The 18459-nt window shown below is 34.3% G+C and overlaps 4 protein-coding genes across 7 annotated transcripts; 3 read left to right on the top strand and 1 right to left on the bottom strand.

Annotated features, from left to right (window-relative positions):
- Window positions 1-93: 93 nt before the first annotated feature.
- Window positions 94-5515, top strand: LOC107272951 (ATP-binding cassette sub-family B member 7, mitochondrial). Of its 4 annotated transcripts, none has more exons than XM_015750658.2 (11): window positions 94-413; window positions 2411-2662; window positions 2750-2957; window positions 3037-3203; window positions 3282-3560; window positions 3624-3798; window positions 3866-4023; window positions 4098-4261; window positions 4337-4466; window positions 4528-4803; window positions 4878-5515. In XM_015750658.2, the coding sequence occupies exons 1-11, from the start codon at window positions 237-239 to the stop codon at window positions 5127-5129; spliced, it is 2238 nt and encodes a 745-aa protein (XP_015606144.1). In that variant the 5' UTR covers window positions 94-236; the 3' UTR covers window positions 5130-5515. The 4 variants fall into 4 exon arrangements, with proteins under 4 accessions (XP_015606144.1, XP_024946039.1, XP_024946041.1 ...); XM_025090271.1 differs by lacking the exon at window positions 94-413 and adding an exon at window positions 930-1064; XM_025090273.1 differs by lacking the exon at window positions 94-413 and adding an exon at window positions 945-962.
- On the top strand, window positions 5423-9706 carry LOC107272949 (lebercilin). Its single transcript, XM_015750656.2, has 9 exons — window positions 5423-5558; window positions 5635-5864; window positions 5979-6088; window positions 6149-6303; window positions 6382-6600; window positions 6677-6796; window positions 6867-7102; window positions 7170-7224; window positions 7415-9706. Exons 2-9 carry the CDS (start codon window positions 5803-5805, stop codon window positions 9326-9328), a joined length of 2871 nt encoding a protein of 956 aa, XP_015606142.1. The 5' UTR covers window positions 5423-5558; window positions 5635-5802; the 3' UTR covers window positions 9329-9706.
- Window positions 9707-9712: 6 nt separating this feature from the next.
- Window positions 9713-12641, bottom strand: LOC107272952 (decaprenyl-diphosphate synthase subunit 2). The gene is made up of 6 exons (XM_015750660.2): window positions 11927-12641; window positions 11708-11836; window positions 11414-11615; window positions 11067-11333; window positions 10810-10965; window positions 9713-10721 (listed from the first exon to the last, which is right to left on the bottom strand). Exons 1-6 carry the CDS (start codon window positions 12238-12240, stop codon window positions 10566-10568), a joined length of 1224 nt encoding a protein of 407 aa, XP_015606146.1. The 5' UTR covers window positions 12241-12641; the 3' UTR covers window positions 9713-10565.
- A 313-nt stretch (window positions 12642-12954) lies between these two features.
- LOC107272950 (transcription termination factor 2) lies at window positions 12955-18450 on the top strand (the record flags this gene model as incomplete). The annotated part of the gene is made up of 10 exons (XM_015750657.2): window positions 12955-13377; window positions 13463-13641; window positions 13719-14008; window positions 14073-14520; window positions 14611-14733; window positions 14815-15032; window positions 15112-15610; window positions 17726-18069; window positions 18149-18316; window positions 18397-18450. Coding segments are annotated over exons 1-10 (2508 nt in total), but the record flags the coding sequence as incomplete, so codon positions are not given.
- Between the last annotated feature and the right edge of the window lie 9 nt (window positions 18451-18459).

Genomic DNA, 18459 nt, shown 5'->3' with positions numbered 1-18459 from the left:
CATTTTGAAACACACCGATACTGCTCTGGAGCACTGTTATGTATTCTTTCCAGAAAAATATGTAAATAATTCAGAGTAAATATTGTAGCGATTTTTATGTGGTGGCCATTTACAAGCCTCTGCTGAGACTTATTTCGGAGCGAAGACTATCATCTGATCTTATATTTTCCATGGTGTACTATTATTGGGGTGTACTTCAAGTCAATAGTTTAGTACTCGACAGTATTCTATGAAACATGTTGGGTCTAATTTTGTGCGGTCGTCTGGTACGATTTGCACAAAATAATTCAAGAATTAGGATTGGTGGTATAAAGAAGTTTTCAAATTCGGCTGGCAAACAGTTAATATTTTCCAGAGGACAACGATATTCTGTTCCTAAGTGTTCGGCTTCGATTTCAGTCGCCGGAATTAGGGTAATATTTATATCTCAGTTCTACAAGCTGATCTCTATATGTATTTCGTCCTAATAATCCAGACTTCACTGTTATTTAAATAATTTTTCTAATTCGATGACGTTTTGCAGTTTTATGATGTAGGATTGATTTTTGTATTCTAATACCTTTGAAGATAATATCCTAAGGAATTATAAACATAAAAACTCACTTATGCTGAGAACAAGTATCTTTGGACAAGTGGCAGAATGTTATCTATTAAAAGTCATAACCGATCTAATCAATCATAAAACTGATGCAACACATTATTTCTCACTGTCATATCAGTACAATTATTAATAATATTGATGTTGGTTTGCAAATAAATAATATTACTGAAAAAAAAATTGTCATACTTTTGCACTCGGCAGGCATTAAACTCTCAGAAAATAATTCTTTATTTGAAAATGATGAATACTATATAAATATTTCCTTATTCATTCTACAGATTTAATGCCTGCTGTATAGCTATGGGTCGAACATCAAGAAAACGTCACAGAAAGAAGAGAAATCATTTAACTGAATTAAAAAGTCAGGATGAACTTTTTCAGCATTTAATAGAATGGATGATGTCCAATAATTGGCAGCCAATTTGTGATTTAATGCCACATAACTTTCCTGATACTGGACGAGGTTTAAAGACTTTAAAACACATTAACGCAAAAGATACTTTAATCAATTTACCAAGCAATTTGTTAATAACAACTTCCACAGTATCAAACAGCTTCATTAGTACAATCTTCTCAAGTAAGGAAAGCTATGAGGCTCAGAGTGTATTAGCTGTATTTTTGGTATTTGAAAAACATTTAAATGAAAGATCTGACTGGAAAGTATACTTGGATATGTTACCAGATCATTACACGAATCCAGATTTTTGTACCGAAACAGAAAAATCATTATTACCAGAGTATATCTTAGAATACCTAAGATTACAAACAAATAAGGTCAAAAGTAGTTATTGTTTGATATTAAAGTCTATAGATCTTTTAAAAATGTCTGAAAAGCACATTTGCCCACACTGTAATATATCTTTACATAAAATAGTACATTATTCCGAATATAAGTGGGCATATTATACAGTCAACACAAGAGCCATTTATATAGATGAAAATGTAAACAAAAATTGTAGTATAAATATTAGGAACATAAATAACATGACTTTGGCACCTTTTCTTGATATGTTTAATCATACATTCGATGCTCCTGCAGAGGTACACTTGATTATTGATGATTGTCAAAAAAAATTTTATCAACTTAATACATTAACATCATTCACTGCGGAATCCCAAGTTTTTATTAATTATGGTGCACATAATAATATTAAACTATTCATTGAGTATGGGTTTTACATTCCTAAAAATCCTTTAGACGAAGTCTTTTTTGATATTCCAGATGTACAGAAATGCATTAATATTTCCAAAAAGAAATATAGCTTTCTTAGAATAAACGATTTTCATAAAAACATGGGATTTACTTGGGATGGTCTTAACTATAATGCAAAAATTGCTCTATTCGTGTTAAGCACAAATACAACAAGTGAAACATGGAAAATGAAGATATACAATCAAGCATTTAATGCTCAGGACACAAATAATATAAATATACTAGCTAATCAAATTCAAAATATAAAACACAAGGAACTAATAAGTATATTAAGCAGTATGCAAAAGCTAACCAAACCAAGTTTAAGTTTTCAAATTGCAAAAAATATAGTAGATGAGCACATCTCATTATTAAATGAATCATTGAACAACCTTAATATCATGCAATAGGTTTTAAGATTTTATTGTAAACCAACTTTAAACAATTAAATCTACATTTGTGAGTAATTTTAAGTGTACATATTTTAAATATATCTTCATCTTTCCTGGAACTCAACTCTATGTACTACCAAGAATAAACCATTCATATAAAAGAATTATTCACATCAAGAATTAATTTTATAGCACCACAATGATCATTGTCTCTTCTGTGAACAGTGCTGCAGTGGCAATGTTCTGGACCGAGCGCAGAAGAAGAAAAATGTTCCTCAATCGAAGTCCGTGGTCACTCCGGTTAAATTAGCCTTGGTAGTGGCCGGGCTAACTGGGGCTAAACCGGGACAACAAAAGCGTAACTGCTTCCATCCAGGCGTATCTAGCTTGAGCCGCGAAGGAATAAGCTTCCAGGATCGACCCCCAGTTACCAGTATAGAAATGGTCAAAGGAATGCTTAGTTATATATGGCCAAAGGTGCATCGTCATTTTTCATGAGATCAAAAATAAGTATAGGACACTAAGGACATGTTATAGACATTTTTTTCTCTTCTCTGTTCCCAGGATGATCAGGAAATTAGAAACAGAGTAAAATTAGCTGTAGGTCTATTGGTTGGAGCCAAGCTACTCAATGTCGGAGTACCATTTATTTTCAAATATGCTGTCGACACATTAAATGCTCATTCAGTAGCAGCAGGTGGAGAGGCGATTTTAAGTATGAATAGCGCTCCGGAAACTGCAGCAACCATAGGAATATCATTATTGATTGGATGTAAGCATACCTAGTGCCAATTCTGTAATATTTGATCGACGGACTGGATAGAATGCACTTATTATTCTCTTAAAAACAGATGGTATTGCTCGTGCCGGTGCGGCAGGTTTCAATGAGCTGCGAAACGCAGTTTTTGCAAAAGTCGCACAACATTCGATTCGTAGAATTGCGAAAAATGTATTTTTACATTTGCACAATTTGGATTTAGCATTTCACCTTGGAAGACAAACCGGTGCGTTGTCTAAGGTAAAAATCTAAAGATTATTATAATTAATAGATGGTTTTCCACCTTTATATGTGCTTTTTTATAACAATTATTTTCAGACCATAGATAGGGGTAGTCGTGGCATTAATTTTGTACTCTCTGCCATGGTGTTCAATATAGTGCCTACTATATTCGAATTAGGTTTAGTAAGTACGATATTGGGTATAAAATGTGGCGGAGAATTTGCCAGTGTTGCTTTAGGCTGTGTTGGAATTTATACGGTTTACACATTGGGTGTCACTCAATGGCGAACGAAATTTCGGGTTTACATGAATCAAGCGGAAAACGAAGCCGGGAACAAGGCGATAGACTCGTTGATCAATTACGAAACAGTGAAAGTAAGTATTATGTTAAATCTATCATAATCGCAATTCTGTTATTCATTTCTTTTTATTTCTTAGTACTTTAATAATGAGAAATTCGAAGCTGAAAAGTATGACCAGTCTTTGAAGAAGTATGAGGCAGCTTCTTTGAAGACAAGTACCAGTTTAGCATTGCTGAATTTTGGTCAGCATGCAATATTCAGCGCTGCACTCAGTTTGATAATGGTACTGGCTGCAAGGAACATTGTTAATGGTAAGAATGATAGCGATGATGTTAAACTAGTAATTTTATAATAGTAACTTCATTTCCTTATATACAGGAACAATGACTGTTGGTGACTTGGTAATGGTAAATGCATTGTTGTTTCAACTATCCGTCCCATTAGGTTTCTTGGGTTCGGTGTATCGAGAAGTTAGACAAGCTTTTATAGATATGCAAACTATGTTTACGCTAATGACAATGGATCCTACTATTAAGGTGCAGTAAAAATTTACTTCCTTTTTTTTATTTTAATGTATAAGGTTTATTATTATTCGTTTTTGTTTAAACAGAACAAAGAAAATGCCAAACCATTTAGTATCACACCACAAAACTCTGAAATCACATTCAAGGACGTGAATTTCCAATATGTGGAAGGCAAGAATATTTTTAAGAATCTTAGTTTTACCCTTCCTAGTGGAAAGAAAATTGCCATTGTCGGTGGTTCAGGTTCTGGGTAAATTATTTACGTCATTTTGCATAGCATCTTATATAAAAAGAAAAAATTGTATAATTGTTGTATCGGTTTCAGCAAAACGTCAATCGTAAGACTGTTATTCAGGTTCTTCGAGCCAAAGAGTGGCGAGATTTTGATAAACGGTCAAAATATTCGCGACGTCGACCTGGACGATTTGCGAAGATCCATAGCCATAGTGCCACAGGTCAAATGATATAAATTAATATTAATACTGTCATATCCCATAACAAAATCATTGTTTTCAGGACTCCGTGTTGTTTCATGATACCATTTTCTATAATCTCCATTACGGAAACTTAGCCAGATCTGAAAATGACGTTTACGAGGCGGCAAAAATGGCGAATCTTCATGATTCTATATTGAAATGGCCTAAAGGATATCAGACTCCAGTTGGAGAACGTGGTTTGAAATTGAGTGGTGGTGAAAAACAAAGAGTAGCGATAGCACGAGCAATTCTGAAAAATAGTCCTATTTTAATATTCGACGAAGCTACATCATCCTTGGACTCCATAACAGAAGCTGTAAGTTAATATTAAAGCTTGTAATTTTATTCCAAAAAATTCGACATACATTCATGTTAAATTGTTCTCCACAGAATATTCTAGAGGCTCTCCGACGAGCGACTACTGGTCGCACTTCCATCGTCATTGCTCATCGTCTGTCTACAGTGATGGACGCCGATGAAATTTTGGTTTTGGACAACGGCTCTCTAGTTGAGAGAGGCACGCATAATGAGCTATTGGCTATCCCAAATTCTCTTTATGGTAAATTATGGGAGGCGCAGCATATGGGCGTGATAAAACAAAAGAATGAAACTATTAAACAAAGACCAGAAGGTAGTGCATGATTCCAAAATAGAAGGAAAATGCACTCTGTCCTGTCCTGTCTACTATTTCATTAGTGATATTTACAGTAATATAATAGCGTTAATGTACAGAAGCACGCGCCATGTAGGCGTGTGGTGAATTTGTACAGTATTTTCAGGAAGTACGATAACGCTTGTTAAACAGACGAACAGCTCTTCGGCGGTTCTATGAAAGATGCAAGAACTTTTCTGTAGCGGGATTCTACAGTGAGCAGCATTACTCGAAGTAGTATAACGTTAATAACGGATAATTGGTTTGTGTAAAAAGTAAAAAGAAAAAAACAACTATAAAATACGAGGCTAATAGAAAAGTCCTATGTAATATACGCATGAGTTGAAATGGAAAAATAAAGGATTTTAGTTATGGAGATGAACAACTGATTTTTTTTATTCATTACCAGTTAATTGCCAGTAATAATATATTCTTACGACAGTATGAAAAATAGGCTAACTTCTGAAAAACGAAGTAATTATCGATTAATTTCAGCCGCTGACTGGTCAGTTACCCTGGCAACCTCTTAAAAAACAATCATGGACGCCTGTTGGGGCAGCAATGTGTTTCTGACACGCTGAAGAAAACGTGAAGATGTCGAGGAGTGACTTTGACAATTACAGGATAAGAATGTAACGGAATAAGGTGGTGCCTGTTTGTAAAATGCAAACCGAGGTGCCGACTCTGCCCGTAGTGTGCTTGGATGGATTAAAGCGTTCAGCTAGGTAAACTCTTTGGTTTGTTCTTAAATGTGAAAAAGACTAAGATCTAAAAAGTTCTTTTGATCTTTGTGAGACAAGGAGAAAAGAAATAAAAATGGTTTCCATGAATATTTACAGGAAACAGAACAACGGAACAAGATCATCGTCAGTAGCTGTCAAGAATCATTCACCATGTAAAAGTGCTGCATATCTTGTATCAAATCGAAAACAGTTACACCCATTACTCGGTGCGTACAAGAAATCAAAGGATTTGTAAAATATTTCTCTTTAATGTTGCATAATAATAGGTGGGCCATATAAAAATACGGTACGTATCTATTCTTTGTCGGAGCCCTTAAAGACTGGTAGCAAAAGTGCCATAGGGCAAAGAGTAATGTCTGCAAAGATGCTACGTGTCAAACAACTTCAGAATCAGCTTGCAGACGCTCATTATCATCTGAATGTAAGTAAGATACAAAATATGTATAATTTTAATCATAGACCGCATTCTATATGGTATGTACGAATTTCTATTTATTAGGAATTGGCGAATGAGAATAGATTATTGAAAGCGTTACAAAAGAGGCAAGACTGTGCTTTAAGACGTTACGAGGGAACCAATGCAGAATTGCCGAGAATCATAAATTCGCACCACGAAGAGCTTAGAGTATTGCAAACTAAGTACAAAAAGCTCAAAGCTCAGCATAAAGAAACGTGTGACTTACTAAAGGAAAAAGAAAATGAACTTCATTCACTTCAGGTGATTTTTAACTATATCAACGTTTTTATTCAATATTTTATTAATTTCAAGGTATTTTCATTCATCTTATCTTCAGACGCAAAATAAACATTTGCTGCAATTGAGTAAGGATCGTAATCTTGGCGAACGGGAGAAGCTGCAGATGCAAGTATCAGATTTAAATCATAGGATAAATTTGCAGCAGGATACGATACAGGTAGATATTCTAAGAGCAAATGATTTCTTTTTAATTTTCATATGAATCTAATAATTATTGATTCGATCAGACGCTCAACCGGAAATTGACTTTGGAAACTAAAAGCTTGAAGCATCAATTGAATCTAGAAGTCGCCAGGCACAGAGAGACACAGAAACACTTGCAAGAATCTCTTGAGAAGCTGAAGACTTTAGAAGATCTTCTGGACAATAGAGAAAGAAGATTGTATTACAGTGGACAATTACCAGTTTTCCATAAACCGAAAAACATGGGATCTCAGTCTCTTACAAATTTAGCCGAAAGAAGGTATCAAGTGGGAAATCAAAAATTTCTAATTTTTTCTGTAATAAAAATGTTTCCACATTTCCAACAGCAACGCGATAAAGACAGCTAGAACCAAAGGACAAAATACTGATAATGATTTACTGGTAAGAATGGTTAAATAATTCAAATTAACACGTTGATTGCCACGTCAGTCACGGGTGAGTGACAGTGTAAAATACGTGCACTTCTAAGCCGCGCGCGTGGCCTGACGGGGATTTCCTTATAAATTCGCGTGGCTCTCAACGTATTAATACTTCATGAATAATTACTCAAAATACTACAAATTTTCTATAGCCAATTCTGGCCGAATCGGAATCCATGGACCATGTAAAATTTGGGAAAACTATACCTACGTCAACGGCCGATTTATTACCGCTATCGCCGAAAACAGAAACAATGGCGAATCTTCACCGCGTAAGAAAATTCCGACTTCAAAAGGCTTCAAGTAATCGCGACGTATCCACAACGAGAAGTAAAGAAAAATCAAATGAAAGAAGAATCGAGGAAAATGGCGAATCAGCTGAGGTGTTGAATTCTGGAGGAACGCGAAATTTCGCAGATATGATGGCACAACGTGAGGCAAATGATTATGAAAGAGAATTACGAAGATTCGAGGAGAATTATGAAAAAAGAAAAGGTCATGGAATTTACAAATTACCCAAAGAATTAAAAAAAGAATATGGATATTCAAGTAGCGACACAGACAGTGAAGAGACTAATAAAGCTCAAGATCCATCGAGTAAGTCAAAAGAATTGCACGCAAGATTGATAGATAATGAAGAAGAGAGCTCAGATATCGACGATAACAATGATAAGAGAAGAACTCCCCGATTTTTTAACAATGATACCAACCATGAAAGATTCATTAATCAGGAAATAATATTCAGTCACGAATCCTTGTCGAAATTGTCAAAGAGCTCGATTAGACAAATCTATGGGAACTTTGAACATAAAACCGAAAAAAGATACGCAAGTATTTCGGAAAGTGAGTCCGAATTGGAAATGGAGTCAGGACTAAAAGAAGATGGTGAAAAATGTAAATTTTTACTAAGGCCTGTGCAGGATGATAATATGGTGAAATCGGAAAAGAATAATCTAATGGAGGAATTTTTTAAATATGACATAAACGTAGCAGAATCAGAATCAGAAGTAGATAAAGAGGAATTGGGAAACACTCAAACTGGATTAGAAAATGTTAAACAGAAGTCAAAGAATTTTGACATGGGTCAAGAAAGTGTTTCAAGGGACACTTATGACAATGGTCATCAGCGTCTTATGGACATTACAAAATCCTGGAGTGAATTGCAAGACAAGATAATGAAGGAACGTGAAATATCAGAAAGACAATTAAAAGCTTTGGAAAATAACGCAGAAGATTCATCACTTAAAGTGAAAGCAAAAGACTCACTATTTTTCAATGATAATATTCACACTGATAAGATGTCTTTATCGGATCTTTCAGTTTTAGAATATAATGCAGCAGACAAGGAGTCTCATTTCAATAAAGTGGATAAAGCAAAGCAATTTGTTACACAAGAAAATATGAATGTTACTGTAGAAGCAAATACATATAAATCCAATGAATTACTTGAATCACCAATAGAGTCCGGCGAAGGAAATGCAGAGACTGCTCCGAAAGATGATTTTGAGAAAGTACTAGAGAGTAAAGCACGAAATTTTAAAAATTCTGAAGCAGATGAATCGTATTTAAACAAAATCGAGGAGGAATTGAGTAAAATAGATTCTGTCCAAGGTAAACTGTCAAGTTTGACAGCAGAATCTGACAGGAAAGATTGTGTTAATTACATCCTAAAAAGTAGTATAGAAATAAGGGAGAAATTAAACGATTCCATAAAAACAGAAAATTTGCAAAAACTTTTGGAAAATGCTCAGCATGTATCGGATGCTACAGAGGGAAAATCTAGTAAGGGTCATAAAGACGAAATGTCAAAAGAAGGAAATTCATTGAGTTATAACAAGGAAAAATTGTTAGCAGCCATGAAGGCGATTGATGACAATGAGAATATTGAATTTTTGGATAATCAAAAATCCCGAAGGAGCAGCATTTCGAACAGATCACAAATTACTGAAAATCTCTATCGTGGATTACCTAGTCATGCGAAAAAGAAAGATGATCTCATGAAGGAAATATTTGGTGATGTAAAGGTCGAAAGTAAAATGCGTAATGGCTGTAGTAAATTACACTGATATAAAACAAGTCCTTTTTCAAAGAAAAAAAAAGAGAAAAAACTTAGTGCACGAGACATTCAAAATATATAAATAATGCACTGTTAAATACCATCTTAGACAGTTTTAATTATTTAAAAAAAGAGGATTTTTTCTCTTTGTATAAATTTCCCGTTGAAAAATATAAAACATTATAAGATCTTCGGTTAATCAAGAAAAGATTCGGTGTTTGAACAAAAATATTACAAGATCCTGTGAACAATTGAATATAACAAAAAAAGTTTGAAATTGTACATATTATACCTCGTAACGTGTACAAAAGTGTTGCAATAACAAAAAAAAAATAAAAATGTATCACAATTCCCCTAGAGGCAAATAAATAATTTCATACGCAATGAATACTACTTGATGTTGTCTTTTTATATTTTTGTTTCTTTTGTGAAAAAATACAAATTTGTTTACTATAATATAAATGTGCCATATCGCCCGCACGAACACATCTCATTCTTAGGGAATAGGATTTGAGCATTTTAAAATATATTTGTTATTTACATGAGGTTAATGACATTAAAAAAACTGCAGTTGTTAATGATCAATATTTTTAGTAATTAATAATTTTAATAATTTCTATCATAAACAACCCTGCCCGAGAATCGGAAATAAAAAGATTGCATACCACCCGCTGGAATTTTATTATTTTTTTGAAATATTTGTTGGCCATGTGATCTATTAATTTGGTATCGTAATTAGTAATGTTAAATTCCTCTTGCTATGTCAAGACTTTACCGCCACAACGTATAGTTTAAAGATGAACAGATCTAATCACCATTTAAACATATTACTAAATAAATAATACAAATAATAAGTACATCATTTAATAAATTCTTTCGCGGTAATGCCCACGTATATGCATCTGTGTCCTACACGATAAATGGTGCTATTCAAATGTGAACACAATATAATATATACAGAGTATCTCTGCCATATTCATTTATCCTTGAGAGATTGTACAAAATATTAGTACAAAAGTATCAAGGATTTAATGAATTTTCTAATTGCACAGAAAGATATTCAATAATTATGATCTATAACTCTGTTTGCATACATTCGTAATTCAGCGATTAACAATACACAACAACATTACGAAAAATAGTTGTAAAAAAATTAATGTTGGACGGATCATTCGAACTGATTTTTGGGCGATTCGTATCTACTCACATTGTCATCGATTCGCCATCATTTTGAATCCTTAATACTTTTAATAATCTCCCATCGCTGCTATAATATTCGACAATGCTGTTCTTGCATCACTCTCCTCGAAGACGTTTAGGACCTCCATAGCTTTTTGCGAATGTTCCTTTTGCAGTTGTTTTGTTAATTCAACTCCAGGACCTGTCATGATTATGTCATGAACCTGAATCAGTAAAATGCCAAGAATATTAAAAGAATGTATTACACAGCATCGCTATAAAAAGTAATGTCTTCGAGAGAAATACTATTACCTTAGCATAATCCACGTTATGTACAGACTCAAGTCCCTTATCTATTTCTGTTAAAATCGTTGGATCATGCTCAATATGAAACATCACAGGTGCACAGCATAGGCTAAATGGTATAGAATGATCTTTGCCGATAAAAGGACCCAAATCTAAACACGCCTGTTAAAAAAGATATTTGTGTGTATTTATCTTGATCCTTAACCCGTATTTAATACCGAGTAAAAAACATCTAAATGTTCAATTATAACATATTGGTCTACCTGCCAAGCAAGGGCTAAATGCTTTCCAAATTTATACCCTTGTTCTTGCACCTCGTTATTATGTCCAGCTAGTTTCAATGTACCTTGACAGGATTTTCCAAGTAGCGCGCCTGCGCTTAACACATTTTGTAATGTCCATTCTTTCACGGCATAGCCATTACGATCTAGTGGCGGAATCGGGGGTAAAGGATTATTTTGACTATCGCGTCGTCCAATAAATTCTGCCTCAGCCAAGTCCCTCACAGCACTTGACATCAATTCTACTAACTATATAAGAATGTATTTATTTTTATTGAAAAAGCAAGAAAAATTATCAGTGATGATTTATCAAAGTGTTTGTTGCATACGTCCTGATTTCTGAGGGCTGCTAATTCGGCACAACTATTTCCTAGCAAGTAGTCACCACTTAATAAGGCTATTTTATTACCAAAAGTCATGTCGTTCATTTCCGAAGCCTCAGGGTATACCCCGGGATGTATATTCACTAAGCCTTTATGAACAACGTGACTGGTACGTATCATTTCTGTTACTTCTGCTAGAGCTCTTTGACTGAAATACCAAAAATCAGTATAAAAACTGTAAACTAATAACAAAATATATATACTAAGCGCTTAGTGATGAGATGACATCAGATTAAATACCTATAAAGAACACCTGCAGCTTTATCTTCCTCCATATCATCAACATTTAAATGTCCTGCTGCTTTCGATATTAGAAGTACAATAAGGCCCCAAGCCTGCATATTATTGCGGCCATTATAAATTAAACTTCTACAAATAATTATGCATATTATAATACAATTAACTAAATAGTTAAAAACACAAAAATATAATATTACATAATTAGCAGTAAGTTCTTACTTGGCAGTTTTCAACAGTGGATGATTAGATCCCACAAGCTTTCTCAAATGTAGTGCAACATTAGCAATTTCATCACTAAGAAGCCATCGTAAGCTAAGAAATGATGTCGGATAGCCCACAATCTTCTCAGCTTCAGAAACTGCACGGTTCCAATCTGGTTTCTGACTTGCAGCAACTTTAGTAGCAAAACTCCTGGTTGCACCAGGACAGAAGTCTCTTTTGTCTTTAATTAACAGATGATATTTATTGCATAACAAGCCAGAAATCGCGTTGCCTCCTCTCAACACCACGGAAAGCGATTTATTCAAAGCCATCGTTATTAATCAGGCGTTTTTTATATGCGGGAAAATTCTTTTCGCTAAGAGGCTAACATTGGTCGTGTTAATAACCGTGAATTCTCAAAGTACTGACGTCCTAAAACTTTCTCTTCTGTCCTGATTTCCTTATTATAACCTGCTTCCTCCCATAACATAGCTATTTCGTAGTACGTCACGAACACGTGGTAACACTATTAGAAAGCTGTCACTGCATTCTAAGCATACCGAAGATTCTTCGAAACTTAGGAATACATTGTTTTGTTATTAACAAGTTGATAAAAGATATTTCCTATCAGCCTGTAAACGGGCAGATGATACAATTTTAACTACTGATCGCTACACATGTCGCGCAACAGCCTAGAATAATTTTGAAGTTTGACGATAAAGTATTTCGACAAAGTTGCCAACATTACAAAAACATAGAAAATAAAATTCATTACAATCAAGGGTGTGTTCCGTAACACACTGTAAGCACTTACAGCATGGCGCTGATAAAGTATGCCGTGAAAGTATTCCGAAATGATGTGACGTAGTATGAAGCACTGGTAGCAGAAATGCCTAGATGAAGGCTTCCTTCAATCTCCAAGGCGTCTTAAAACTAGTATGCTGCAACGAATTTCGGAACACATTTTACAGTACTGCCAGTGTTTACAGTGTGTTATGGAACACACCCCAAATTAGCGCAGTTTTGTGCTGAACGCAGCCATTGTCAACGGTTTTCAAAGTGTTTGAATATCAGAATTTGGCACTTCGCCCTCTACGAGGGCATAAAGCCACAAGGAACAAGAAGAAGAAGAAGAAGAATGTCAGAAGTGAAGACTCACCACGTGAATCGTCTATCTGTATCAATCTGCATCCATTCATTTCAATTGCTTGGGAATAGAGAATATTGAAATTTTAGAATTCTACGTTTTATTGTAACAGTGACAAGTTTTATTTGACCGGTTCAATGAATAAAAGAGATAAAAGTGATGTGCTTCAGCACGATTCCCAAAGCGTTGAAAAAGATATTATTTTAATATCCGATAGTGAAGATGAGGATACTAGTCATTACTTCCAACAAGCACATGAACGATGGATTATCGACGGCAGTGATGAAAGTGCTCAAGATGATGGGAACAATATCGTCTGCGAGTTAGTAGATTAGACTTATTTTCTTGTTTATTACACAAAAGTTATGATCATGACATTAATTGTATACCATCAAATGTTTGTATAGAAATACTTCAAGGGATTCAGAGCTCGATGAAAGCTTTCCAAAATCAAGAAGTAACAATGGACGTGTAGTTAAACCATTATTTGATGACAAAAGTGATGAAGAAAATGTTAATTATACTGTAAGCGATAATGATAGTGTGCATGATGTTGAACATAACAATGGACATGAAATTAACAATGGTAATTAGAAACTTTTATTCTTATATATATATATATATTTTTAATATTATACAATTGCGTCTTTATTCATGATTCAGATTCTGACAAATTAAATATGCATGTTTTTGAAAATGAAGATAGTCCATCTAATGATAAGCCAAAGAAAAAAAATGATAGTGTATCCTCAAGCACTTCTGAAGACTCTTATAGTAAATCAGCATCAAATCTTAAGAAGGAAAGTCCAATACAAGATAAGTTTCCTGATCTTGCTATGTCATTTGCAAAAGAAGAAATTGGTGTTGGTAATGTAGATCCAGTTATTGCACAAAGAAGAGCAATGTTAGTTTGTAATATGGAACAAATCAAAAGTCAACTGACTAAATCCAAGGTAATGCCAACAATTAACATTTTGTTTTCTACAGTGTTTTGTGAAGCAACACATTTTCTTATAGTTACTATTGAGTGCTGCCAATCTTAATTTACTGCCTGATGGAGGAGAAAAGTTGCGGCAAAGTATATATTGTCAAGAAGAAAAATTGGCAAAACTAACAGATGAACTAAAGAATTTGCCTTTGACAAAACCAATGGCTCTTCCTCAGTCTGAAAGTATCGCAGGAACATCTAGCCAGATTCATTCTATAAAGAATTCCTTGAAACTGGAGGTATTACCTCCAACAGATAAACTACTTGGCAAAAAAGCTCAGGAAACTTTGGATCGAGAACGTACATTGACCATAGAAAGACTGGAAGATCTTCACGCATCCCTTGTACGACGTCCCACAGACGATCAGGCAGCGACTGATCCAAGAGGACTGAAAGTTTCTTTAATGTCTCATCAACAGCATGCTCTTGCTTGGCTTCTCTGGAGAGAGCAGCAAAAACCTGCTGGTGGAGTATTAGGTAAGAAAAAGTGTATTCAGAAGTATGGAATTCATAAGTAGTTGTCTCCTTTTGTATTCTTTACTGACCTCATTTTCTTATTTCTAAAAGCTGATGATATGGGTTTGGGCAAAACACTAACAATGATTGCATTAGTGATGGCATCAATGGCACAAGATAAACCTGATGATGATGATGACGATGATGATGATGATGACGATTATAAATCGATATGTAAGTAAAACGATAAAATATTCCTGCTGATAAATATATACCAAGGAATAATATTCATAAATTATAATTTTATCTGTGTAGTGCATAGAGGAGGAACACTTGTTGTTTGTCCACCTTCTTTGTTGTCGCAATGGGAGGGGGAGGTGAATAATCGGTGCAAGCGTGGAATCCTATCCGTAAAGATTTACCATGGAAACGATCGAGAAACTATTTCAAAACGACTGGCACGAAATGATATGGTTATAACCACTTATCACCTAGTTTCCAGAGAATATAAATCCCATTCTGTACTTTTTAAGGTAGATCGAGGATAGTGCTATATGTTACATTTTCTATTAAATTCAAAATACTAAATTAATATAATCCGTTTAATTTCAGATTAATTGGAAGAGAGTGATTCTTGACGAGGCACATGTAATAAGAAATCACAAAAGCCAAATATCAGAGTCTGTTTGTAATCTCGTAGCACGTAGGCGTTGGGCATTAACAGGGACACCGATTCAGAATAAAGAAACGGATATGTATGCTATCCTTAAATTTCTGAAGTGTTCTCCATTTGATGATCTGCGAGTATGGAAGCGCTGGGTGGACAATAAAAATGCAAGTGGACAACAAAGATTAGCCACGGTCATCAAAAGTTTAATGTTGCGTAGAACGAAGCAAGAGTTGCAAGCTAAAGGCTGCTTAAATAATTTGCCAGATAAATGTCTTGAATTGGTAGAAGTAAATCTCGATCCGGAAGAACAGTTGGTCTACGAAAAGGTTCTAGTATATTCAAGAACCCTTTTTGCACAGTTTCTTTCACAAAGAGCGGAAAAGGACCATACGAATGAACTAAATGCTGGGAAATATGATAAACCATACTTCATGTCAAAATGTAAGATATTTCCTATTTTAAAACATAGTCTTTTACAGACAATCGTTTCCAATAATTTTATAACTTTTGGAAGCGGGAATGGGAGGAATTTTTCAAAAAGAATATAATGATTTTAGAATTTATGTTGTATAGAAAAAAGCTTTATTTCTCCTCGATGCACTTGAAAAATGTAATAATGTATCTTTTTCTTAAGGAATAATTTTTGTCTAGAGATAAGAAAATAATCGTCATTTTTTAAAATTATAATGTATATGGGCTTTCAATTTTTTTTACAATTAAGACACGATTTAAATGTATGAAGAAAATTCTTTTTATGTATTTACATTTATGATTTTACTACAGGTCGCTGCTGACGTCGGTACCTTCGGGAAAAACCTCTCGATTGCGGCAAAATTAGACTTCGTAGATTAATCTGAAATAAATCGAATGGTTTCTTAATTAGTATAAGTGTGTCTATTGCCAGTAACTCCATCAGACGTTAAACACGAAAAGTTTTTACTTTAAACACCATAAACTGCGAATAAAGTTCATCGATAATCGGTAAACAATTTTTAACTGCGCACCATTGAAGCACTCGTTAACTTTATGGTTTGATAGCAGTTCCTGCAATAGCTACAGTGATACAGGTTGAGAATCCGTTCGATTTTTTGTTCCCTATCAACCTACGAGCTGTAATTTCGCCACCATTAAGATTTGTCTTCCCGAAGTCATCGACTGTAGCGTCCCTTGTAAAAAAATGAAATGCATATACATAAAAAGATTTCATATACTTCAGAAGTGTCTTTATGAATAGTAGTAAATTTCAAGTCTGTATGCGTATGGTACAGGTTTAACAAAAAAAATTCCAGGATTTACATTATTTTTCAAAGAATTACATTCATTTACTATGCTATTGGAATATGTTTTTTTTTTTAGCGAATGAAAATATAATAGCATGATTAAAAAAAAACTATCAATTCACTTGCTAGTTTCGCTTATGATTTCGCAATTTTTGTTTGGAAAGAAACAAAATTAAGGAGGAAATAGAACACGCTATGTGTATGGGTGAGTTGTCACACAAACGAGGTCCAAATCGAGGAAACTGCACTAAAAAATCTCGACAGAAGGCACTGTCAATTAATTTAATACACAAAATTGAATCCTTCTAATGAAACGTCTTTCCCTGTGGAGTTAAATTTGATTTTTCTCCGATTTGTGAGTTTTCTGTCGTTGCGATTATATCTCGGTATAGATACCCAATGCTATACTCTGACGTTGCACGCGGGTTGTGCAGATACTTGTCCGTGCACATCAGAGTACAGCATCGTGTATCTCGATATACAATTTACATCGAAAAACACTCGCAATGGCAGTAAACTCAGAGATCGTAGGTGCCTACGTTTTTGCCGACACCTCACTCTGATTGGCCAACTTTAAACGGCTCTAGCATGAAGACTAAGCATCTTTGAATAAAAAGAAGATAATTTTTGTGATCAGCGATGCTCCTTGAACATCGCGGTACCCCGTTAGTAAAGCAATTTAGGGACACCCTGTATGTTTCCTCAAAAATAATTTATAAACTTTAACTCCACAGGGAATGACGTTTTATTAGAAGGCTTCAATTTTGTGTACCAAATTAATTGACAGCGCTTTCTGTCCAGATTTTTGGGTGAAGTTTTCTTGTTTGCAGCCTCGTCCGTGTGACAATTCGGCACACACAAATTGCCTATTCCATTATGCTTAATTATAAGAGGGGAATGGAATATTATAAGAACTAGAATTAAATTTATAATTATTCACGTGATGCTACCGTACGATGCATTTAGATAATATGTATTGCATAAAAATATGACATTAGAATTGTGCGACAAATATGTTCCAGATTCATGATGAAGTAATTTGCTATACCGTGACAGATTGAATCAAACAATTTTATCTTACGTTTTGACATACTTTTTTCTCATATTTTTTTAGTGCAATTAATCAATGCAATGTCTAGTGGCATAAACTTCCTGATATTTACCTACCATATTTTAATTTTCTTATTTAATAAGAGACTTTAGCAAGACCATTGGCCTATAACAAGGGTAAACAAGCAATTATTATAAAATAAATTTTGTAATATTTTTTTAAAAGGTAAAACAACCCAATTCACAAAAGCACAAGATCAATTGCTCAGTCTTCATGCGGATGTTAAGGCTCACCAGATTTTGGTACTTTTATTAAGATTACGACAAGTTTGTTGTCATCCAGCTTTGATACATGCCATGTTAGATCAAGAGGATGTTGAGCAGAATGGTATCATTGATAATGATGGTGTGGATACGGATTTTCTTTCGAAAGTGAATAATCTTACGATAGATACTATGAATGATAGGGATGAGGATAAAGACAAAGAAGTTGGAGTTGACGAAAGAGTAGTACAAAACTTGCTTACTTCAAAAAATCCAGTTTTTAAACCAGAGCGTCAGAGTTCAAAGGTATAGTTTATCCAAATGTATTCAGTTGATTTTATATTGTGAATGTTTTTGTATGGTTCTAAATTCGTAGTTTTTACAGATGAGGAGTGTACTTACCATGGTACAAGAAATTATAAATAAAGGGGATAAAGTTATCGTTGTGTCACAATGGACTAGTATGTTGAATGTTATGGCAATGCATCTCAATAATTTAAAAGGGGCCACTTATAGAATATTCTGTGGATCTGTCGCTGTAAAAGATAGAGAGGTGCAAATAAATACTACGTTTTTAATTTCACATTAATATTGAATGTTGATTTACTTGTTTCTCTCTTTCTGAATGTCTAGGAAATAGTAAACGCCTTCAATGAGGAGAATGCTGATCCGAAAATTCTGTTGTTATCTCTCACT

This window comes from Cephus cinctus, unplaced genomic scaffold (genome assembly GCF_000341935.2).
Source record: "Cephus cinctus unplaced genomic scaffold, Ccin1 Ccin1_scaffold1333, whole genome shotgun sequence".
NCBI classification, from domain to species: domain Eukaryota; kingdom Metazoa; phylum Arthropoda; class Insecta; order Hymenoptera; family Cephidae; genus Cephus; species Cephus cinctus.
This window is presented reverse-complemented; position numbering and strand designations above follow the sequence as displayed.